Genomic DNA, 26080 nt, shown 5'->3' with positions numbered 1-26080 from the left:
GGGCGTCACCCTTCGTTCATTTACACATTAACTGAGTGCGCTTTGTTACCTTGTTGGTTCAGTTTTCAGCCACAGAGGATACACATTTCTGATTGGCTGGAAGGTGTCCATTGAAATCGTCTGCCGGTACAGCTAAAACATAGTTAAACACTTTAACCTTCATTCTTAATCGGTGCTCAAGGTCAATCAAATTGCAGGTAACCATAGCAACAGTACTGAAGCTTCAGGCTCCATTAGTGAAAGTAACCTAAGCTGACTACACTTTAACATGTAAGAGACGTAACACGTGTCCAGATGTTCATATAAGGAAACCAAAGTAAGTAGTTCTTTATCTCCACAAATCAGGACTTCATGTTGTGAGTTGTGACCATTTTCAACCCTAAATGTTCCTCATCCTAGAAACACAGGAGGCTCCCAGATGATGTAATGATGAAATAGGTTTCTGTAATGGCCGCCCGTTTAAATGATTTCAAGCTTGTTTTTGAGAAATCATGTTTGCGATGGCAGATGGCTCCAAACACTGCGATGCTTCAGCTGGCAAAGATATGGAGAAGAAGCCAGTCGGAGGCATGAGTCAGAGCTGTAGCACGTTCACAATGCTTAGTCAAGAAATCACCACCCAATCGATTCTGAATTCATCCAAAACTGACACAGAATCTGAAACTGAACTGATTACAAATCGTTAGCTTCATCTCGCTTTTAGTGGCAGAAGCAACAGAATCTTAACCTCTGTAACTGTGATACATCTTGGGAACCATAGTTGATTTCTTTCCCTCAGTTTTTATGTCCACAGGTTTGTTTTGATCGAAGAACCAGATATTTTCTAACTGTGTTGTTCATTGTTTGTCCTGCTGATTCAACTGTGAGAGTTTCATGTCCACCTGAGTCTTAAAGTGCTCCAACGTGACTTTTATTTCCGGAACCCTGGATGCTTAAAATGACCTTTCTCGTATTGCTTCTCTATAGACGCTGGTGGGCAGCTGTGGGCAGATCATCACCTCTATCATTAGAGATGTGTAGTACAGCACAAATGTAGCAGGAAAGGGGAAATCATTCATTATTTTATGCTAAGATGGTATTTTATTTATACCATTTTGTAGGAAAATAGTCTAATTATCTTGTAAATTCTCCTTTTTGCACATTTCAATAGGTGCATGTTTCATGGTCGTTGAATAATTATGTAAATGTATGTCGTTTTAGTTTAAATCAAGACACAAATGATGAAAATAGAACCGATGAGAGTGCCTCTCATACAGTGAAATGTCATTTATGCTCTTTTTGCATTTCAACCATTTATTTTTTCTTTCCATTTGTTGCATGAAAAACTTGTGTCTATTAGCACCCTGAATAGTTACACAGGAGCTATTCGCCTATTTACACCCGATGTGAGCGTCGTCTGCGGATGATGATGCTGCGAGTGTAGACCGAGGGTGGTTATTGACCGGGTGTTCAGCGTCGGCCGCGGGGATTCAGTGGTTAACGTGGTTAACGTGGTGAAACGGTTGCAGTTTAGTCAGGTTCCACAAATACCAGTGCAAGTGCCACGTTGGCTATTCCGACTCGGGTGCAAATAGCATCTGCCTAAAAAAAAGTATTGATTACTCCAAACACAATCACTTCTCTTGCAACTGCATTTGGGCGGAGAGGGTATTTGCATGTCTTTCTACATTTGTGAATCAGCCAATCAAAGAACTAAACAAACATTTGGGCTGAATGTAGGACGCTGAAAGTGAAAGCACTTTATTTAAATCCATCCACAAAACAAGCACCGCTCATTTCATCAGTTCAGCGAGATCGTCTTGATCCAGCACAAAGATCTGATACTGTTGTAGTAAAAGCTCTGCCCTTGCTAACAGCAAAACTCGAGCCTGATATTTGGCTCCGCTGTAATATCAACATCCTGCAGTTTAAGAGCTGGATGTCTGAACTCTGAAAGAATGGCATTAACAGGGCTGATGGTATTGTTTGGTTTCTCTGTACCCTGCACAAGCTCGCCTGCGTCTGTTTTTCCAGAAATTACTGAGGAATTTCTCCTTGTGGCGTAGTGTGCGGTGGAGATGTAGTGGATTTGGGGAGGTAGTCAGTGAGTCAGAGGCAGTGATTGTTTGCATAGCATGGTCAAGCTATTCACCTCTGACGTGCACAACAGGCGGATAAAGAGCGGGGCGGCGGATCATAGCATGCGATGCCATTTCAACCATGTTAGCTTATTTCGCGTGTGTGGAAATGTTGATTAGTCCGAGATGGTTCTGTCTGCAAGCATTTAGACAGTCACACATATTCTATTCTTTGGGCTTCTTGTTGTCAACACGTCTCATGAAAAGACCAAAAGAAAAATGTGTGAATCCAAAGCCTGAGTGGATACACATAGTTCAGTAGTGTCCTTTGCAATTTGACCACAATTTCTGTTCATGTTTGTGTTTTTATCAACAGTGCGGACGTGAACCCGGAGCATCACGTCAGGATCTTGGAGGCTTTAATCGCAACAGGAGGTCTCATGGAGATGCAGGCTGCACCAGGTAGGATAATAAACATGCATGTGCACACAAACCTTCTCCCATACACTCTTTTATTCTTTCTCTCGGCAACCTTTATATTTGTTTGTAGGTGTGTAACAGTATATTGTGTCATAATAGTGTGCAATGTGATCTCGCTTGGCTTGGATTCTTTTGTGACACTGAACAATCACACCAAAGCTTATGGCTGAAGTTTGTTTCTCAAGTGTAGCACCATACATTTCTCACACTGGAAACATGACATTCCCTTCCCTTCCCCACTGTACCACAAACTGCAGCGGAAAACACACGTTTGGTTTATGAAATATGTGGAAAACACAAATCTTTTGCCCAAGCTGCTGTGATAAATTGGGCATGAAGCATGAAATAACAGCTTTAACTTTGCTCTCCTTTAGTTTAGTTTACAGTCTGGATGTACAGAGTTTATGGTAACAAAACACGGCGGTTTTGTGATGTTTTTCTTTTTGCATTCCTGCTTTGCTGGACCGTTACAGCTGAGAGTGAGGGAATGAATGAGAGCGTGGCACGTCTGGTTTAGTGTATATGGACTGTAAAGTGTACACTTTCGAAAAATTCTCAGACCTCAGCATAATTTCTCCGAAAGCATAGAAAAACAACATCCTTTCTTAGGCTGAAAGGTTTTGGGCCAGAGGTGAAGCGATCTCAAGTATGATATGTCTAACTGAAAGACGAAAGTAGCCTGCTGATGTCACCTGACCCTTGTCATGCTCATCACTGGCCCCACACAAAAACAGTAAAAACATCACATTGACAACGTTGGACACCGTGGTCCTCGAGCTGCTGCCCGTGCAGGAGCCCAGCAGGACGTCAGAAGATTTTACAAGGCCATCAGAACTTCACATTTATGATTTCACCTGCTGGCCATTGTGCTCTTTGCAGTTGCAAGTCCATTATGAGAAAAGCTGTATCATCTCTGATTGAAAGAAATGCAAAGAAAGGGTTTGGATCCAAAACTGCTGAACTCTTGAAGTAAGCAACATGCTTATGGAGTTTAGGAATCCAATCTGCTGTTTTTTGCCTGATTTACAAGTCTTTAAGTCAGTGTTTAGCGCTCTCATTGTTGCTTCTGGTGGAACATTTACAAAGTCAGCTGGTTGACCTTCACATGAGGCTGTTTGGTCTGATACAAGTCTACTTGTTTGCTGATATCGTTTATCTGAACCGGTTTTTCTCTGCTTGTCCTGTTGTGCGACACCTTGGACTTGACCTCTTTATTCCATTTAGAATGAGTCTGAGAACTGATGCTGAGGTCTAAGAAATGTCCTAAGATGCTCACCGCAGTTCCTGTTTTTAGATCAGGCCTTAAACATGTCGAGACTGCTGTGAAGAACCTGCACAGGGTAGCTTGAACCTGCTCGTGAGTCTTTGGTGTGGAGAGATCAATCAGGCTCCATGAGGACGAACCAAAGGTCAGATAGCAGGTGTGTGGCTGATTGCAAGGGCTAAGCCAGTCTGCTGAGGTCATCGTGTGTGGGTCAGTGTGTGTATAGATGTCAGTAGGTCAGTGTGTATGTGTATATGGTTGTACTGGTCTGTCGAGGGCCATGGTGTTAAGGCCAGGGTCGACATATTGGTTGTAGCAGTGATTATAGTGGCTGCTCAGGGGTTATGTTTCCTTTATATGGGCCAGAGGTTCATTCAGAGGTGATGCTGGTGAGGTGCTGGACTAATAATCAGATGAGAGTCTGATTTATGGTTTGAACATGACCAGGCAAGGGCATAAGACAGTTTGCAACTTCCTTTGACAAATGTCATTTGAGGAAAATATACAGAATCTTTTTCCTTAAACATATTTCTTATCAAGCTAAGAAATCTTATTGAACCATTCACAAAAAATCAGAAGAAGCTAAACTATCAATTGAGAGCTTGTGGAAAGAAATACTGACTTTAAATCTGCTGTCGAGTCAGAAGAAGTTTTGGAGCCAGTGACTGCTGACCCTTAGTTGCTCTGTATGGTATGGTGGTGAATACTCACTGCAAAGCAGTGCAGCAGGCGATCACAGACAGCACACGAGTCATACAGCCACAAATCAGACTCCGGTGTCGTTTGTTCGATTTTCATTTTTTGTGGGTGACACAGAAAAAGACAGGATGATGTCTGGAGGACGATCAATAATTCATGGAATAAACCTTTGTCCTGCTGGACGGGGGGAGAGAATGGATACATCAGGGGTCGGGCTGTCCTGATCCCGAATATCTATTAAATGCAAATGTTAAAGTGTAGCGTCCACACGAGAACATTCAACACGCTCAGGTCGATTTTAAGATTTCTAAACACAGTTGACATTTCACCGGGCTTCTCCTCTGGGTGTCACATCGTGGGAGGACTTACGGTATTGTGGTGTCGAACATATGTGAACGCATGCTCGCTGCATATTTAGAAAGTTATGTGTGAAATCGGTAAGCTACTTTTAAAATAAGCAGGAGAGAAAAACTGAGTGTGTGATTACTTGTGTCTCTTATAGGTGTGTGTGTGTGTGTGTGTGTGTGTGTTGGCAGACTAGCTTACATCACAGAAACACAAGGACCAGAGGGAGCTGTTTTGTGCTGTCTGTGAAGTGTGTCTTTTGTAACATATCTTACACAATCCTCTCTCTCTCTGTGGGGTGTCTGAATAAAGCCTCAGAACTCTCTTTTTGCTTTGTAATCAGGGGGAATGATGTGGGATACGGCACTGATGTAACACACTTACACAATTCTTCATTTATGCTCTCAGGATCAGTGTCAGTGTTTTATTTACATGTAGTCACGAGTCTCGAGCATCCGGGGTTTTTTTGTTTTTTTTTCCCGGATGTGAATTAGCTGCTTAAAAGGGCAGGCGTGAATTCAGCCAGGACATTAATAGACTCACGGATGAGTCGTACAAATGGAGATGAAGAGCAGCTGAAGGGACACGAAAAGCGACAGAAGAGAGAACGTATTTTCACATGTGGTCAATCGCTGCATGAAGTGATGGATGAATCGGTGGAATCGATGAAATTCTTTGTATATCAATGTAATTTAGGAGACAGGGTTGTAATATAAATGATTTGAGATTGTTAACCGTATAGATGTAGCCCTCTGTGTGACGTGTGATCAATAATTAAAAAAAAAAACCTCTTAATGGTAATTTCAATTTCATTACATTAACTCTGTCAATAACGTTTTAAATGATCTGTAAATGATCCAATCACGTCTGTGCTGAGATCGTATGAGACAGTTACTGTCACCACTCACAACCTCTGATGTGACTGAGAGGCTTTTAGATGCTAGGATGCATAATAATAATGCCCTGTAGCCTACACAGTACACACTGGGCTGTATTTATAAACTCTTTCACTCAACTCGATGCGTCGCAGAGCTTTGGGACAGATTCATACACACTGCACTCTGAATTGTATGATATTTTGCCCTGAAACACAATAATTCTGCAGTCTCTGTATGATTATTCCATTGTCAGCACTAACAGTGAGACGTCATGTCATTTAATGGTGTGTGTGTGTGTGTGTGTGTGTGTGTGTGTGTGTGTGTGTGTGTGTGTGTGTTCAGGTCATGTTGCTGTTTCAGTGGCCGGACAGGGTGACTGCCTGTCTGACTGAGCTTCTCTTTGTTTGATGAATGCCGGCAGAGAAAGAGAGAGAGGGAGACAGAGCGGGGCAGGCTAAAACAGGGAGGTCAGGTTCATGTGTGAGCATTTTTCTCAGCCATTACCTCCCCTGCCACCCCTGCAGACAGCATTAGTGGAGGTCAAGGGTCACCACAGTGCCTGTTGGCGGTATGTTAACCCCTTAACAGAGGTTTGTGACTGTGAGTGTGTGTGTGTGTGTGTGCAGATGCCCATTGACCTCTCAGGAGAGCTGCCCTCCGAGCCATGTTCTCCAAATGGAGTCTGAATATACGACCGGTACTGCTTCACCTGAGTGCTCCGACTCCGATCTCTGCACAACGTATGCATGTGTGTGTGTGCGTGTGTGTGTGTGTGTGTGTGTGTGTGTGTGTGTGTGTGTGTGTGTGTGCACACCACTCGCATGTGAAGCCTCTGTCTCGTTCAGCCAATGTGTCAGCCAGCAGGCCAGAATCAGTAGGAAAAAAGGGAGGATTGCAAACTCCCAAACACACCCATTCACATTCTGGCCCTCTCTCTCTGCTTTTGTTATGAGCTGTTTTCCTTCCCAGGCACGCAAACCGTGCCCGCAGCTTGGCAAGAATACGACACACATTAACACACACACTGGTTCTCTCTCTCTCTCTGCTCTCTCAGGCCATTTGTTTGGCTGGTAATGTAGCCGAGGAGGGTTTGGTGGTAAAATCTACTGCTCGGAGACTTCATCAGCTTCATCAAAGCTGGCTGCTGTTACGGCTGTCAGTGTCTCCCTCTGTTCACATCATTATAGTCCTCTGTTCAATCTCTTCCTTCTGTGTCCCGCTGGGTTTATCCAGCCTCTCAAATGTCAATATTTTTTGTTTTTATTGTTTTTTCGTGATAGTAAATTGAGTATATTTGGTTTTTCGATCGGACAAAAGAGATTTGCAGATGTTATGGGCTCTGGGAACTTGTGTTGGGCATTTTACAGTATTTGCTGACATTTTTTAAACCACATGAATTCATCAATTAATTGAGAAATTGGTGTTTCGACCCATAATGCCTCCGCAGGGTGTCTGGGCTCACCCTTAGAGATTGGGAGAGGAGCGCAGACATCCGGTGGGAGCTGGGAGTAGAGCTGCTGCTCCTTCACATCAAAAGGAGCCAGCTGAGGTATAGTTCCTGCATCTGATCAGGATCCTCCTGGGCACCTCCCCTTGGAGGTTCTCCAGTCACGTCCAACTGGTAGAAGACCCTGGGGTAGACCCAGAACATGCTGGAGGGATTATATATCTCATCTTGCCTGGGAACACCTCAGGATCCCCCAGGAGGAGCTGAAAAATGTTGCTGGGAAAAAGGACATCTGGACTACCTTAGTCTGCTGCCACTGCGAACAGGTTCTGAATAAGCAGAAGAAGATGGATGGATGGACGGATGGATGGATGGATAGTTGCAGCCCTTGATGGTAGGACAGAGCCAGGCTAGCTGTTTCCCCCTGCTTCCAGTCTTTATGCTAAGCTAGGCTAACTACATCCTGATTCCACCTCTGTATCCATCTTTCCATTTCACTCTTGGAAAGAAAGCAAATCAGCATATTTCCCAAAATGTTGGACTAGTACTTTGATGTAAAAACAAATGAAGGGAAATCAGAAATCTAAAGCCCCTCAGCTGCTAATGTGAGAATGACCTTGACCTTATCTTAAACTCATAACACACACACACACACACACACACACACACACACACACACTCACACACTCACTCATACTTTGCCAAGGACAGATCTGAGATCACCCATGAGCTTGTTTGTATGAGAGAGATTAGAGTGAGAGTGTGACTGCATGTCAGATACATAAATATTACATGTGTGTACAGGTATATATACGTACAACTGTATGTGTGTGAGAGTTCAGCAGCCATTTGAGTGTGTGTGTGTGTGTGTGTGTGTGTGTGTGTGTGTGTGTGTGTGTGTGTGTGTGTGTGTGAAGGGTTCACAGTTAAGTCATGTCCTGACTCTATCCCATTGGGAGGAAAGTGCCAGCTTAACATTCAGTATAATCCTACTGTATGGGGTCAGCAACAGTGCACACACACACACACACACACACACACACACACACACATCAGTGTGTGAATATGTGTAGGGGATCATGATTGTATAATGTGATTAAGGTCAAGCGAGTCCTACGCTTTTAGCGTGTATTTATTAGTGTTTGGCATGTTTGTGGGTCTCCGTCCAGCCTGTGCTCCGTCAGCTGCACACAATTACATGGCTCAGTGTACCAGCTAATAACACACACACATGCACACACACTCACGCCGTGTGGAGGGTTACACTGGGAGGGATTCATTGTTATAATGCTTTCTAACGCCTTTTCTTTTGCACCACAGGCCATTTTTATATTGACAGCTTTGCCATTTTTTTTTGTGGAACTATGTAGATAAAATATTTGGATATTGTAATCAAGTCGCAAAGTGTGTGATGATGGACAGGTAACCTTCTTCATTTCAAAACCAGTATCCTGTTGAAAGATGAAGGATGGACAGACCACTGCGAGTTCAAGCTCATTACCCCTCAAACTGTTATTCGCCTTGATGTCATTTTGTTGTTCCTGAATCACTTTGTTTCGTAGCGGTCGAGTAGCAGATGTTCTCTGGCTCGCTGTCTGGAGACGACTAAGATTCACCTGGATTTTATGTATCAGGGTTTACTGAGATCCACTTTAGATCTTTGACAAATCTGATCTTCGAGCAGATCTTCCCTCTCGCGCTTTCTTTCTTTCTTTCATCATATCATGAGGTCAGGGGTCACAGTATGGCGTGAGATGAAGGTAATGGCCTTTGAAATGACTTTGTTAGCTGGATGCAGAGAGACATGTGGCCCGGTCAGTCCCAATAGGAGGTCGGGAGGTGAGGGTCATAACACACTCACACACACAGACAGAGTCAGGGCCGCTGCTGTCAATCTAAGGGGGTCATGAAATCGTGGAAGCCCTCATGTGAACGAGTACCTCCTGATAATGTTCCTGATAAGGTTAATGATGTCATCAATTTGCACTATATATATATAAATATATATATATATATATATATATATATATATATAATATTTGGAGTGCGGACAGCCCTGTTGGTTTGTTTTAGATTCCTTAGTTCCAGTGAAGGAAAATCTTAATGCTACAGCATGAAATTAGATTTTAGACAGTTGGTTTCCAACCTTTGGTCAACAGTTTGTGTTTGTCCCTTTCTCATTTCAACCCCACAATGCTCCCATTCACAAAGCCAGGTCCATAAAGAAATGGTTTTCTAAGTTTGTTGTGGAAGAACTTGCCTGACTCAACCGCCGCCTCGTTCCTGTTAGCACATTCTTTATTTTTGAATATGAACTCCAGCCCCATTTGTCACAACCATTCAGAATTCCCTTTCCCAAAATGGAGTCCTGCATAGACATTCGCTCCATGGTGAACGTCATTGTCCTGGAACTCACTTTGTTTTCTTATTTTTCTTCATTTGGCTAAATTTTCAAACAAAGTCGGGGCCATGCCCTCTGAGGGTAGCAGGCCAGCTAACCAGACAGTCATTTTTAGACACGTCACCAGAGTGGTTCTAAGGATTTGGCCAGTCTGTCTGGTCCAGACTGACATATCTCAACAAGGATTGGATATGTTGCCATGGAATTAGGTTCCGACATTCATGGTCTCCTCAGGATGAACTGTTGTAACTCTGATGTTCCCTTAACTTTTCATCTTGCGCCATCATCAGGTCGACTTCACCAGGACTTTGGTTTAAGACCAAATACCTGCTAAATTAAACCCATCAGCCTCAGCAGTAGCAAATGTTAACATGACAACGCATCAAACCAAGCTAGTAACGTGGTCAATATCGTAACTGCTAGACATGTCAACTTTGTCATTGTGAGCATGTTAGCATGCCTTTACCGTGACTTTACCCTACATTTATTATTACTATAACTTCATTTAACCGGGGAAGTGGCTTAGCTGAGATCATGATGTATTTTACAGCAGTGTCCTGGCAAAGATGTCAGCAGCACATAGAGCAAACACCGTAGGTTAACGCAGACTTTAGACATACACCAAGATAATGCTGAAAACCATATTTCTTCTTTAGCCATGAACATATGAAAATGTCATAATATTTTGCTCCCTTCTCTTAACCTTTGACTCAGATATTTCCTTCAGGACAGGATGTTTAAGACCTCCCCCGACGGTACAGAAGTGCCACATTTAAAAGGTTAAAATTCTGCGGCATAGTCCTCTTCCCCACGACACAGCACCATCCCTCAGCCCTACACAGCCTTATCCCTCAGCTCAGTCTCTATTAGAAGATTATCTTATAATACCCATCATCCAGCACACTGCTCTCTGGTTGAGTTGTTTTATGATGTATTCTGGGAAGAAGCTCTTCTCTGGTTAATGTCCAAATTCTGCTGTAATGTGCTCATGTAAAGCTTGAATTAACATCAAACAGCCCCTGGCTCCCGTGTTTATCCCTTCATATGTAATTTTAAGGATCATAAGGTCACAGAAGCTAGACTTCATGCCATGTACTGCCCCCATCTCCCTCCATCCTTTCCTCCCTCCATCTCTCTTTTTCCACTTTTGTTACCATTCTCCAAAAACATCCGATGATTTTGTGAAGTTCAGAGTCTTATTATCATGTTTCTTCTAGCCCTTTAACACTCATATATTACATGTTCATATTCTTATAACTTTTATATAACTTTATAAGACTTAGTCCTAGCAGGCCATGGAAGTTTCACAGTGCAATCATCCTGCAGGTTAAAATTAATCATTTTACAGATTCTTACAGATAGTTTCGTCTGGTTTAATGCATAACAGTGGAGCACAAGACATTGTTTTTATTGAATAATAACATAAATAACTGTGTGTGTGTGTGTGTGTGTGTGTGTGTGTGTTAACTGACAACCCTGCTCTTCACTCGTGTGTTAAATAAAGTGGACTTATAGTTCACATTCAATATTTTGTTCAAGACCAAAAGTTCAGACCTTGTCTTGGGCTGCAGCCTCATTAAAACAGAGTTCTGCTCATGTTGCATCATGTCTCACCAGTGAGAACCCTACAGACGTTTTAGTATCTGGACGCTCGGTCGAAGGAGCTCTGATGTCGAGGCAATCTACTACTGAGAGAAGAACATTACATTAACAGAATAATAATATGGAAATGTTGCAAAGACTTCCAAGGAGTGGCTGCAATTATTTCACTGGCAGTTTATGGTTAAATGATATCTTTTTCTCCACACAAGCCATCAATAATGCACAAACTTATGACCCAAAGTTATAATGATGCACATAAATATGTGATAAAATGAAAATGAAACATCTGATCCTCTCATGTAGCAATTAAAAAAGCTTGTTTTTTTCTTCAGCTTGGCGGGATAACATGTTAGCACAGACGTGTGCATGTGATCGACTGTCCAGCCGCCCTGCGAGCAGATGTGTGGTTTCCACCAGCTGTGTGTGAGACATTTGCCGCACTGAAGGGCAAATGTGATGTAAAGAATACGAGGCAGGGACGGATGGGTGAGCTGAAACCAGCCGTGAATACCAATGTGCTGCCTCCTGTCTATGTCTCTGTTTGCCACCACCTCTCTCTCTTTCTTCCGAGCTCTGTCTTTGTTCAGCGCTCGTTCTCTTTCTCTGACTTCACCTGAAGGGGCCAGAGGCAGTCAGAGCAGCAGTGTTCTCAAAAATATGTTCTGTCTTCTTCAGACCGAGAAAGGACTCGCAGAATGACAGGACTGTTGGACCAAGTTCAGCCAGAAACATACAGTAGTTTATGTAAAATAATACCTAAATCCTAGCCTCCGCACTGCAAACTCCTGTCAGCACTGTTCCTTCTCAACATCCCTGTGGAGCTAAAACACCTGAGTCCTAAAGGGGGCAACACAATACACGTACTTAACAATAAAAATCCAGATATGGTGACTCAATGGTTCCAACGAAAGCAGCTCATTTGTTCCACTTCCTACTCAGCTGCCCATAACAGCATCAGTCGATTGTTCAAAAACTTTAAGCAACCTGTGCTTTTGTCAAATAAAGATGACTGTCCTCTCTCAGTAGCAAAAGTGGAGGCAACATGGAACTGTTAGCGCTGCACAACCTCCTGGTAAAGAGGTCAGGGTGGATGGTTTGTCATAGAAAGATTTTGGTAGCATTCACTGTCCAATGCAAATCAAGTCTGAGGTAAAGGCTTGAATCATCGAAATATGCTTTGGGTTTTCAGCTAGTGTAGACAAGTATACTGATTCACATGTTGCATGTGAAACAGGCAGCTGAATAGCATCCTGTGTAGACAAGGTGTTAGACATGAGGATGTGACTGACACACATCCATCGCGACAAAAAGCCTTTAAGAACAGTCAGCAATGCAACAATTCGGTTTTAGTGGGCTCAGTCTACAGCCACACATCCAAATGACTCTTTGAATCAGTACAGGTTTAGCCAATAGCTCCAATAAAGGTTTAAATGTCTCACAGAGACACATAACAGTTTTATTTTCCAAAGATGCGGAAGCTTTACTCTAACATGCATGCTCATGGCTCACAGGAGACTTTGGGCGGAATATCACTTTAACTCTCACAGGAAATCTCTCAACGTCAGGTTCGGCGTCCCCTGTTGGTCGGTGTTTTTTTGGAAACATGCTGTATTTTGAACACAGGGTCATGGCATCAGTTTGCATCCATATGTATGTTTCTCTCTTCACGTCTGAACATCTTCTCTCCTCTCTCCCTCCTCGTTTCACTGGGGATCTGTTGTTCTTCAGCAGTAATAATTCTGTTTTTAAATCAGACCTACAGTTTTCTCCTCCTGACTCAGCCCGATTTGAATTACTAATGAGTCGGTTTTCTTTACCTCTGGGCAGCTCTGGGAACAGCTGGCCACAGAGTGGGCTGATCAGTATGCACAAAGCACTTCATCCTGCTTTTTCTGTTGTTGAATTTTACTCCTAAATTGGTCAGTTTGGGGCAGCTCTCAGCCTTGGAAGGCTTTGTGAATTCAGCCTCCGGGGTTTCACGACTCCAGATGATCAGAATTAGACCTCTGTTAGCTAACCTAGGTGACGAATTGTTCATGCTAAGTTTAGAAATACACTGATGGAGGAGCGTCTAGGGATAGGTAGGTGTTTGTAAGGTCCTCTTTTTTTCCCCCTCCCTCTACATCCTCTACGGCCAGCTTCTCTGCAAAGAAAAAAATCTGTTTGTCTTCAGTCAACTGACATTATGTTAAAGCTGGATCCATTTATTCCTTTGGCCATTGGTGTGCAGCAACATGTTGACGGACACATTATCCTGACATGCATATAAAGGCGGTATGGCTAACACGCTAGCAGTCAGTGGCAGTGATATATCTTCTTCTTGTGTGCCGTAGAGCTCCATTGTTGTCCAAAAAATATTAAAAACATCAGCGAGCCACACTGTTGCACTGGGTGACATGTTCCTTCATTACCATGAACACACACACTGTAGTTTATTTTGACTCAATCCTAAAAATACACACCAAATATGTATTAATCCGCTACTGAAAATAGTCCCCACCAGATTGGTTTGGGTATTTTCATGGGATTGTGGACAATAATAAGAATACAGAATTACGTCAACCTTATCCTTGAACAATCACATTTTTAACATCTTCACATTCAACAGACGAAGACGTGACTTGGATTTTTCTTTCCAGCAATCTGACTTTGCAGCCTCCAGCACCTGACCTGCTTTGTTTTATATGTTTTACGGGCTCGACGAGTTATGGCAACACACTTTAACAGCTAATCTGTAGCAAGCTGCCCTGCTAGCCTGCAGTGCTCCGCTTGCTCAACCACACGGAAAGTTATAGAGCCCCATTATGATGCTCTATCAAGCTCCTCATATTGCTTGAAGGTCAAGGGCACTTTATATAAAAGATATGAAATCTGCCTGATTTTATAAGGACTGAGATGGATAAGAGAGAGAGAGAGAGAGAGAGAGAGAGAGTCATTTCCCTCCTTAGGTTCCTACAAAGAGACAATCTCACCTTTCCTCTCATGCTGGGAGGTTTATGGGCAGCCGGGGAGCTGTAATTGGTGGCTGACAGGCCGAGCTTTGAGGCAGCAGGACCACAGGTGACTGTAATCTGCTGCATCTCATGGCACACATACATGTGGCTGCATATGTGCTGTAGCTACACACACACACACACACACACACACACACACACACACAAAACCAGGCCACATGTTCTGATGCGTTCGTGGTGCCTTTGAGGGATCAAGAGTAATGAGTTTTGTATTTTCAACAGAATAATGAAAATATCTCTCCTTATCATTGTCTCAGACAAACAGACAAATGTATATATATATATATATATATATATATATATATAGCATGCAGACATTGGTATGATACAACTGATCACCATCAGCCTTTCTGGAATGCTCCACCTTCTTATATAAGCGACCTTGGAAAGGTACAGTGTGTTGGCACACATCCCTCCCTTACAGAGGTGATGTAATGCAGCTTATCTGACCTGAGAAGCAGCGGACAAACAGCAATGTGAAGCCATTTGTGACAAAAATTAAAAAGTACATTTAAAAGTAGGTTTTAAGGCTGAGGCTGGGTATTCAATATTATAGGTTGGCATCGCTGAAAAGGGCCAGATGCATATAATGCATCATTAACACGGGTCATAATGCCACTGAGTTAGAGCGAGAGAGTGTGTGTGTGTGAGAGAGGTGAAATCCCTGTGTGATGCAGTGATATTTTCTGATGTTGGTGTGAATCTGTTTGTGATTACAGAGAATAAAATATGTGAAATGATGCAACCTGATGTCAAAATAGAGCGTAACCATTCTGTACTTTCGCTGTTCATTGTATTTTTTTTACATTTCTTGGAGGGACTGAGCTGCAGAAGAATCAGAAACTCTTTTATATTTTTCTCCACTTGAAGACTCACTCACACAGTATTTTGCCAGTGAAAGTGTGTGGAACCAGTAGAGCGAGGAGTCTCACCTGTGTGCTTCAGCCTGGCGGTCCGGCAGGCTGCTCTGACCTCATCTCTGGCGTGGACTCAGACCCTGCAGCTAACGGCAGATGTCCTTTCCTTCTCCTCTTTCTCCTTCTCTCTCTATCTCTTCCATCCCGGCTCTGATGGGGTTTTTTTTTCCCTCTTCTTCTCTGTCGTTCTATCTTTGTCTTCCTCGCTGGTTATCCCCCCATCCCTCCTCTCCTTTCTCTCCTTTTCCACTGTCGCAGTCAGCCTTCCAAAATGAGTTATATGAGCGTTTTATGATCGGCCTTCTCTGTGGTTGAGGTTTGATTAAGTTTAGGCAGCGGCTTTGCACTTAAGTCTGGCTTCCGAGCGTATGCGGTCCCATCTTTTGTCACGCATGCACAAATAACTGAATCGTGGTTTTGTGCTGCCATAACAATGTCTCACTACTTCCTGCTCTTCTACTGAGGGAAAAGAGGCATTCTTTACATTATCGCAAGAGGTTACTTGTCAGGAACGTGTAAACTGGTCATTTGAAGCATTGGAAAAACAACCATGGTGGTGTTTCCACATTAGGCAATAAACATAAAACAATGCCAAACTCCTTCAACAGCTCTGTGACATGTGAACCAATCAAAACGTGTCCTCAGTTGGCCCTCAGTGAACGACCTCATTGTGCTGCGACTAGTTATCAGGCGCCTGAGAGCGGCTGATCTGTCCCGAGCCCAACGCCGCGTTCAAGGACCTGATTAAATTAGCTTTTCAACGAGCTCAGTGTGCACACTTTAATTCCCGACTTTCTGACTAATCTCATTAGCTTCATTCTGGCTCGACCCGCTCGCCCGACCCAAAGGGATTCCCCTCCACGTCCACACACACACATCTCACACACACACACACTTCTACAGACGACGACTCACACACACACAAATCGACAAACAGAGGGCTAAAGGAGTTTTTTACTCAATTAGTCAAAAAGTGGGAAATGTTCCTGCTGTTGATCGAATCAAACAAGTGGATTGTGTGTGTGTGTGTGTGTGTGTGTGTGTGTGTGTGTGTGTGTGTGTGTGTGTGTGTGTGAGAGAGAGAGTGTTAATGTGGCTCTGGTGTCACTTCAGGCTGTAGTTTGCAGCAGTGCTGCGTCGACTGAAGAATTAAAGTCTCGGTGGGAATCTGGTAGATTCTTTCAAAAGAACTGTGAAGCTTTTCTGTGCACAGACAAGAACGCTGAACGTGGAAATTGATTATGCAGAACCTTACATTTATGCAAAGTACATTTACATTTTCATCTGTGCGTGGCAACGACGACATGGTTAGGGGAAGATCGTGGTTATGTGTATGTGTAGATATTCAGTGACATCGAACATTGAATACGTGGTAACTAGTCTGTGTGGTGCAACCTGTTTTAATGTAGTGATACGTAAATCCCCACTTAGTGTGGTGCGGCTGCCTCCATTACTATTTGTTGTTTCCATCGCAAAGACAAACCAGGCTACACACGCTTCATGAACTGCAGTTACATGTGATTCAGATGAAGTAACTGGTGGAGCTGTTGAACATTAGTTTATGATATGCTGAAGTATTCTGTGTGTGTGGGTTTGGAGTGTGAAGTGAGACTATCAGAGTTTGTACATCAATGTTTTTGAATTTAACATTTGAATATCTTTGCAATGCAAATGCATGTGTCTCCTGTTTTACTGTACAATCCCTTGTGTCAATTCTTAAAGTTTAACACAAAGAAAAAGAATAACTTTATTTAAATACCACCTGTTGTTCGAGGAATGCGGCTCTTTACGTCAAGAGAAAACAACAAGCATAAGCACACATTTGAGAGAGAAAAAGATCAATTTTACAATTTAGCACAACTGAAAGAACAGGTTCAGGAGAGAGAGATTTTAGTCTGAGCTTTAAAGCCTCAGTTAATGTTCAATGAGTTCTGGTCCAAAGCTACAGAAGGAAGAGTGAGTAAATGTGATAGCCATGAAGTGATGAATCGGATCTGAGGACTCATGTCTTGAAATCTGTCGTACTGACTGGAAACCAGCGCAGGAACAATATGAACGGTTAAACAATAGAAACTCCCTCACATCAGTCAGTAAAACCAGTTCGTCCAAATCTCTGAGGGTGTCACGCTGTCCCAGGTCAGCTGATAATACACTTAAAGGTGTCCCTGTTGGTCCAGATCCCAGCAGGTCAAAACCACGAGGGCGGCTTAGAGAGGAGAGAAGTTGGCAGGGAGCTAAAGCTTTTGGATGAATTTGTAGGTGTTCGCAGTTTTAGCCAAGCGGCCTCATTTGGATGTCAATAAAACCTGCAGGTGACGGGGTCACGGCTCAAAGGAAACTGTGTTTTTCCTGTTTTCTTCGCCAGTTCCAGACAAGCTGTATCCTTTGGGCACCAGTAAAGATTCACATGGTCACTGTTTTAGTTTCAATCTGCAGACCACATCAATGTTTTATGTAAAGAGGGGCTGGCAGCCCACACTATTTCTGTATACATTTATTATTCAAGAAGAGCAGTGAAGGAATAAAAAGAGGAGTGTCAAAGTGAAGCACGGGCCAGTTTTCACCCCTGGACACGAGCGCTGGGGCTCCTCGGTGGCCAAAAATGTTGTTCTGTTGTCTTATTGTGCGCTTTGTTGGCTCCTTCAGCGTCAATACTTCCTATTGAATTGTACTTGAGTCAAAAGTTGAAGAACTTTTCTATTGATTGAGGCTGAGAATTGACCGAGCCGGCCGCCGCGGAGTCTCTGAGGTAGTCGGCTTTCATCTCAGAGATCCACAGCGAGGCTCTTTAATAAGTGATGAGGCAGCCGACGACTGCGGTCGGGCCTCCTTATAGAGATAATCCATATCTGATATCATATTCATAGCTGTCCAAATCCACAATTCATTCTAATCAAGTCCACAAGGAGCCTCATGCAGACTTTCTGCAGACTTCCAGAAAGTCCACTTGGGGTGAAGACTTCTTCAGACTTTGTTCAGATAATTTCCCATAATCCACAACAATATGGTTTTGATGTAAATATGTGAGGTTTGATAATATAATATACATATGAAGGCTGAATAATTTGGTTGGTTTTAATCCATTTACGTAGTGAATGTCGAGGGTTTAATGTGAAGATAATATTGTGTTCAGCAGCTTATAAATATCATCAATTTGTCAATATCAAAGTTCAGAAATGTACTTTCTGAGCAATCACCTTGTCCGTTAGTCCGGAGGTGGACATTTGGATTCAGCCTAACAATGCAGGGACCTTTAAAGCCCCACCACTGCTCAAAACCCCCCCAGAGATAAATCGAGTTTGCCAGTGCAACTCAGGTGAAGCAGTTTCATGGAACAACGACATGAAAATACAGATAATAACAATCATGATCGTGATAGTGTTGACGATGATGATGATGATGATGATGATCATAATCATAATCATGATGGCGATGAAGGTGACAGAGAGGATGATGATGGGATGATAATGGTGACAGGGAAGTTCATGATGGTTTGACGATGGCCGTAATGGTGATTGTGATGATAACAATGCTGATGTTGGTGATGAAGATGATGATGATCATGGTGGTGATGAAGTGGACAATAAACTACATTGTCCTCATTTGGTGATGATGATGATGATGATTATCATGATGGCAACACTGATGATGACAATAATGATGATAATGAGGATAAGGTTGATGAAGACGACAATGATGATGATGATCTTGGTTGTGATGATAATATGGTGATGAAGAAGTCGACTCTATTGTCCTCATTTGGTGATGATGATGTTGCTGGTGACGATGGCGATGATGATGACAATAAAAATAGGGATGATGATGGTGACAATGATAATGATACCGATAACGATGGAAATAGTGATGATGACGATAACAGTGATGATAATGATGATGGAGATGAGGAGGAGGAGGAGAACAATGGTGGTGGTGATGATGAAGAGCTGAGTGTAAATGATTGGCTCTGTTGTATGAATGCTAAATGAGCTCTCATTATGTGTCATAATTGGCAGCAGCTCTGTGTTCACATATGATTAATTACTCTAAATGAGGATTAGAAGTCTGCAATTACTGAGCGATAACAGAAGGACCGCGTCTTGATTGTACGGGTTAATTATCATGACCCACGTGCAGTCTGTTGTTTATGTGTGTGTGTTATAACCTGGGACTTTTCCTATTAGGGGTCTACGTCCCCTTTTTCCTCAATGTCAATTAGGTGCCTGTTAATTCTTTTAGAAATGTCATATCTTAAAATAATCAGTGAGGTGCGTCTCTCTGCTGGGCCCCCTTTTTTTTTTTATTAATTTCCTTTTTATTTATGTAAATGAAAAACTGGTGTCTGCTCTTCAGGAATTAAGAATTCATTCTAGTTTTACAAGTGGCGACCAATAGATTACCGAATCCATAAATGAGTGTGTGACAGTTCAAACACAAAAAACAGTCCGTCTGGAGCTATTTTAACATATTTTTGTCTTTTAGTTCACTTCATTTTACTGGGCAAGGTCTGTGTTTTGGAGATGAATTACTTCACACACAATCTCCCATGTCACCTTTTGGCCAATGAAAATAAAGAATTTAACAAAGATAAAACAATTGTTAGCGTTCAACAACTACAGCTCCCACGACGCTTTGACAGCACTTCTATGTTGACCAAAAGTACTACACCGGACTGACTGCAAGCCAGGCCTCGTAATGCAGCCAGATTCCAACATCTGGTGGAAAGAGGAGAGTGGGGGCTGTTATAGCAGCAGATTCATGCCCGCGGTTTGGAATTATCACATATAGGTGTAATGTTAAGGTGTCCACACACTTTGGCTCATATAGTTCCTGAATATCTTCTATCATATGTTGAATATTGAGCCTTCACATACGAAAAAAAGGAGAAAAAGGATGTCATTCCTGCAGAAGTGGTCTGGTTTGCATTAGTTGAATGAAGTGAGTATTACTGTCTGCATTGTGTCTTCATGTGTTTTACGACTGGAAGCATGCTGGACTTCCCACAGTTCTACAGCGCTGTAAATCTGCCACCTAATATCTATTATACTATACTGTTGCTCATTAATGTTTGCATATACACTGCAGCCATAGTAACTCGGGTGGGATTATGTGTGTGTCGTATTGAGCCCGGTGAATCCCCCTCCCTCCGGCTCTAATAATGTTCGGAGCTGAAAAGAAAAAACAAGTAGCTTTTCTTCGAGCCTTATTACTGTTAGACTGTACGACTTTGTTGGAAGTAATGAGAGCGAGAGGATTGTGACTCAAGAGGAGGCAGAGAGACAGACATGATGGATGAAGGGAAACAGCGTTATTATTTTTTTCTTTTCAGAGAGACAGATGAAGGGGAAATTAAAAAGTGAGGTAAAGAGATTTTCAGGATCTTTAACCTTCTCTAGAATAAAACTAGAGCTTCAACTTGCACATACAAAGTGGAAACACTGGAATTTAAAGAGGTATTGCAGAAAAGCTTTTATGCATGACTGAGGTGGAAACGAAGGCATATTGTGGAAGAGAAAATGTGATAAAAGCTAATATTGAAATGTTTTTCTTTAGATGGACCTTGATATTCTGTAGAGAAAAGCATCCATGTCCCATTTTCACTCCATCAGAAAGACCAAAGAATAAAGAGAAAGGATGGTTTTCATAGTTTCTCAGCTACCACAGAGAAAAAGTAAAAAACAGACATCCAAAAGTGCAGCTTCGGCCCCTCTTCAACTCCACAGGTATGTACAGTCAGTTCAGTGATGTGTTCACATATAGAACAGGGACAACCGGAGCCATGAGCCACGTTCTGGTATGAAAGGTCAAAGGTGGGTTCAGTGTGTCTGTTTCATGCACAAGGTTTGTGTGTTAGCACATAGAGAGCTTCGGTTGTGTCCCTACAGTGGAAACATGGCTGTGTGTGTGTGTGTGTGTGTGTGTGTGTGTGTGTGTGTGTGTGTGTGCGCGTCCAGTGTCTCGCCCAGCCCGTCCCTCCCTGCCAGGTCAGCCGGGCTGCTAATGATGTTGTCAAAGAGGAATGTGGAGCAAAAAGATCTTTCTGCTTCTTCGCACGCACATGGACACACAAACACACACATGTGAAGACACACAAGACAAACACACACCGTGATTTATTCAGAACAGAGCTTGAATTACGAAAAATCAGAAATAAACAATGCGTGTGGTTACAAATTTGCACAGATGCTGTTTTTGAAGCAACTTTCTGTGAGTTTGTCGACTGATCGAAGGGCACCGAATGTTTCTGGGTTTTTTATTTCGTTTCCTTACCTTTCCTCACATACTGAACATTTCACTCACAGCGTTTGTTGCTGACGTCTGGGAGTGGGTGTACTTGGAACATATAATCAATTACTCACTTTTGGATTTACTGGAAGGTGTGTTTCTCCTCCTTTGCTGGAATAAGTGCGTTCCCTGGTGGAGGGCTTTTTAAGAGCTGTCCAACAGGACTGAGTATCATCATATAGGTGAGCTGCCATCACAAAGCTTCCAGCTCCACCTGTTCTGAACGGACACACTCTCTGTTATTTGTTATCTGAATTTCAAACTGTGAGCCCTTACACTTATCGTTACTGATCAAAGTAATCACATTACTGTCAATGCACGACACTTATTTAGTGCTTTTCTAACTTAACAGACAAGTTAGGAGGAGGAGCTGAGGATCTGGACCTGAGCTGAGGATCAGGACCCGGTCTACCTCCTGACTCCATGACTTTAATGCGTTACTCTTACTGTCCCACACTGATGTTGGACAAGCCCGTTTTAAAACCTAATTTGGAGACAGACTACTGAGAGTCAATGCATTTGTTCTTTTGTCTGTTTTAAAATCTGTGGTCGTTCTCCAGATTTCAGCAATCGCGAATTACAATTTCCAAAACTATGAAAATAACACGTAAGACAGAAAACAACTGAATAGTCCTTTAAACGTTCGCAGCTCCCTGGCTACAGCCAAACAAACAAACAAACAAACACATACCCTCATTCACACAAACACAGACTGTGACACACATGTCCAGCCTCTCTCTCTCTCTCTCTCTCTCTCTCTACCCACATGTTCATGTTTTCACAGCAGCTGCTGACAAATTGACAGGATCCTGGGAATTTTCCCCACATGGAAACCTACATTTTTTGTTTTATTTTGGAGCCCTCAGCAGGGCGAGGTCACTCTAGGAAAAAGAGAGAGCATGCTGTCCCTGTCAGTCTCTCTCTCGTCCTCTCGTCCTCTGCGGTAGCAGCTTTTCCCAGGCACGGCCTAACTGACGTACTGGCAACATTTAACACACACACTCGAGAAATAACACATCAGGACGAGCTGAGTGTGTTCAGGCACATGACTGCAGTGACGTCATGAGTCCAACAGCGAGCAGGTTTCCTCTTCTTCTTCACTGGAGAGAATCTTCTCTAATCTTCTAACCTGAGCCGTCTTATCTCATCGTCTCTTGCTCTTCCTATCGCTCTGACGGCTGCTTCGGCCATCCATCCTCGTCTGAACTTCTGGGTGTTACAGCATTACCTGTTCATCCACTTCCCTCTCTGCTTTAAGAGCAGCAGGTTTGACCCGCGCAGACCTCTCGGTCCTCTGCTGGGTCACTACTCACCTACATGTCACCACCACATCACATCCAGCAGACATGAGGCGCAGTCTCATACCTCATCGCACTATAAACACTATTATCATTCCACCTTAAGTCAGCCACAAAGGTGCTCAAAGCCTCATGGCAGCACGGTGTAGTGCAGTAAACCCATTCAGCTTTGAATATATGAGAACTCCACAAACATGTTTCAGATTTTAGAAACTTTTTAGAGAGATCGCTGAAAGCAGAGGGGGGCTCTCGGGGGGCTCTTCGTGGCCTGCCTTCCTAGTAGCTCTAAAACAGATGAAGAGAGTGGTAATTTAAGAAAAGCAACTCCAAACTGAGGGAGCGGGTTAAGGCAGAGAACTGGACCAAAGCCTAAGACTGGAAGGTTTGTCCTCTTTGTCGCTGAACAGTGAGTGTGCTTCTGAATATCCTGAGCTGAAATGAGCAAACACACCCGTCCTGATCAGAGTGGAACTCTGAGCTCAGAGCGCTCCGGGCTGTATTTCATTCAGCTCCACCTGGAAATGTTCTGGCGTGCTCTCGTCGACTGCAAGTGGATTTGTAAAAAAGTTTCAAGCTGAATTTCTTAGCTCTAAAGCTGAGAAACCGTCCTCTAACTTGTCAGAGCGTGTTCGCTTTGTGCACACATCATCTGCTGTGAGACCGTCAGCCTCCAGCATCAACCTTCCTTCTGTTTTTTGATCCGTTTTGAGCCGACCTCTGAGCTCCGAGCCGCCTGGTATCAGTGTGCGAGCGAGCGAGAGCTGCAGCTGTTTGACATGCAGCGGGCTATAGCGTGCTCTGTGTGGCAGCTAAGACGTACAGATTACCACTAATTGCAACCAGAAGGGCCGGACTGAATTCACAAGCATCATTTGTATGCAGGCCAGATCAAACTTTGTGACAGTCTGGATCCTGCCCGCAGCGCTTTGTTGTGTGATCTGAAGTTGAAGATAGGGTTGGGCCATCGTATCTCTTTTCATATGGTCCATCATGGTTCTGCAGATGGCTGATGGATGATCTGCTGCGCATCTTGTATTTGAGGATATTATGGGTTTTACCCAGATGCCAAAGGTGAGCCTGAGGATATCACACAGTCAGTGCCAGGGAGGGAATTTAAGCACTTTACTTTCTAGCACTGACCTTTGATAACATTCTTAGTGGTAGTCGTAGTATATTTATTAGTTTTTATTAAATAATTGATTCACTGTTAGCATTTTTTAAGATTTTGAATAACGTGACATTTATGAAAGTGTGTGAACATTTTATTTAAAATATTTCCACATTCAAAAATGTATCACATACATACAACACGAGCATATTCGTACAGGAGACATATTGATATCCATTTGAGAGTGCGGAGCTTAACAACCTTCCTTGGGCATAAATCTCATGAACTAAACATCAGCATCACTGTCAGTTAACCTTCTCATTGTTAGCATGCCGACGGGAGCGTTTAGCCCGAACCACCACCGTGCCTCAGTACACGCAGAGCCGCCAGCATGGCTGCGGACTCTTCGTCTTGTTAAGAATTAAGCTGTAAAACTCTTCTCCACTTGACTCATTTGGATTTGTCTGCTTCTGTTTTCCTGTTTTCCTTTGAGATCCCGAACCAACCCTAGCTGCAATATCTACATCTCTCTATGTGCAACGCAGTATAATCCTTTTACCTTTATTTCTTTCGTAAATCTGTAAATTACAATTGTACCCGTAACGATCTAAGCGAGCTACATCATTTTCATTATTCATTATTGCTCCAACTGTGTGTGAATGTGGTCTTTGTGAGCGCTGGCAGCACTGATGTTTGGGTCAGGACCAATAGGAGAAGGACCGGTTCAGAGCCTCTTCACTCAGAAAAGAAAAGATCCTTTCAGAGACGCAGTATTGTTGATGTCAAACTCATTGAGGCTGCCCTCTGGCTGACACCCACACGCCAGCATGTCCTCTTTCATACTGCAGCCATGAATATGCAAGATTTGTATTATTTATAGGGTGGAATTGAACCTGATTCATGTCTTTTTCTTTCACTTTTTTCTCTCTCTCTCTCTCTCTTACAAGAGGAAATCTGTCAATATCCCCACTCTCACACACACACACACACACACACACACACACACACACACACACACACACACACACACACACACACACACACATTGCCTGGGTTTCCAGGCTGGTCCTGAGGGCTCATGCCGGTGTGCGATTGTCTCCAAACATTGTCCTCTTTTTCTCTTAATTCCACTATACCTGCGTCACCCAGGGATTTCTTAGAATAAAAACCCACCTGTCAATAACCACACATGGACACACACACACACACACACACACCAAATAATCTCACTCATGTAGACACATATTCTCCCTCATTGTCTCATTCTCTTTTGTTGTTTTTTTCTCTCATGCACGGAAACATTTTGACAGGACATGTCTGAGTCTGTTATGTCACTGTGTCACCACAATGAACTCAGAGGAGCTTTCCTGTTTCACAGCTGCTGCTTCGCATTCTCAGTCTCTGCACTCACAGTTTTTCATAAGGGTACTGTATTGGCCTGAATACATGACGGCCGCCTGGCTATCCACAGTTTTGTGCCACCTATAAAAGGTGGCATTCAAACAGTGGCCATTTCTCAAATAAAAGTGCGGCTGAAAAACTGTAATGTGGGGCTGCAACCACTGATTGTTTTCATTATTCATTAATCTGCCGATTATTTTCTTGATTAGTCGATTCATCTTTTTGAACATAGTTGAAAAAGCTCGTCACAATTAAACACAAAAGTCCAGATTATCAAATCGCTTGTTTTGTCCAATCAACCGCCCAAAACCCAAAGATATGAAGTTTTAATATCATAGCAGACCTACAAACCGAAAGTATTCACATTTAAGAAGCTGAAACAAGGGAACTATCAATGGATCATCAAAGCAGTTGCTAATTAATTTTCATTTGATCAACTCATTGATTAATTGACTTCAGCTCTCTAAATCCACCCTTGTTTTCAAGCTGTTTCCCAAAATCAGCCTGCTGGATGAAGATCTTCGTCAGACAGATTCAAAAGCAGCTTCACGCAGACAAATGCATATTTAGCACATATTAAACACACACACACACACACACAGTGTCAATAGTCTTCACAGGGCCTCAGGCCTCTCCAGGCAGAAGTTTATTTTAATACCGTGTGAAATCCTTTTCCTCACTCATCAGAATTTTCACACTGTTCACATTTTCTGACCTAAATACATAAACCAGTTACGAGGCGTTAATCTCTCCACGGTGTCAGCGGCTCGCTCCGTCATTAGCTCATAAAATAACTCTGCATAATAATAAAGTGCTCAGAGGCCTCGGTCACAGCTGAGTGTGGAACTGTGTCAACATGAAGTAACAGCAGAGACTGAAAGGTTGAC

General features: G+C 43.0%; 1 protein-coding gene across 3 annotated transcripts in view; it reads left to right on the top strand.

The window, feature by feature from the left end:
• The window catches only part of pik3r3b (phosphoinositide-3-kinase, regulatory subunit 3b (gamma)), a 159290-nt gene that overhangs the window by 78015 nt on the left and 55195 nt on the right, over window positions 1-26080 (top strand). For 2 of the 3 annotated variants that reach the window (XM_070908306.1, XM_070908305.1), the window contains one exon: window positions 2434-2519. In XM_070908306.1, the coding sequence (XP_070764407.1) occupies window positions 2434-2519 (86 nt within the window). Of the gene's footprint in view, window positions 1-2433; window positions 2520-25434; window positions 25483-26080 lie in introns of all 3 variants that reach the window. The other variant, XM_070908307.1, reaches the window with a different exon arrangement.

Source organism: Enoplosus armatus, chromosome 7 (assembly GCF_043641665.1).
Source record: "Enoplosus armatus isolate fEnoArm2 chromosome 7, fEnoArm2.hap1, whole genome shotgun sequence".
Lineage (NCBI taxonomy): Eukaryota > Metazoa > Chordata > Actinopteri > Centrarchiformes > Enoplosidae > Enoplosus > Enoplosus armatus.
The sequence above is the reverse complement of the archived record's forward strand: the minus strand, read 5'-3'. Positions and strand labels throughout refer to the sequence as shown.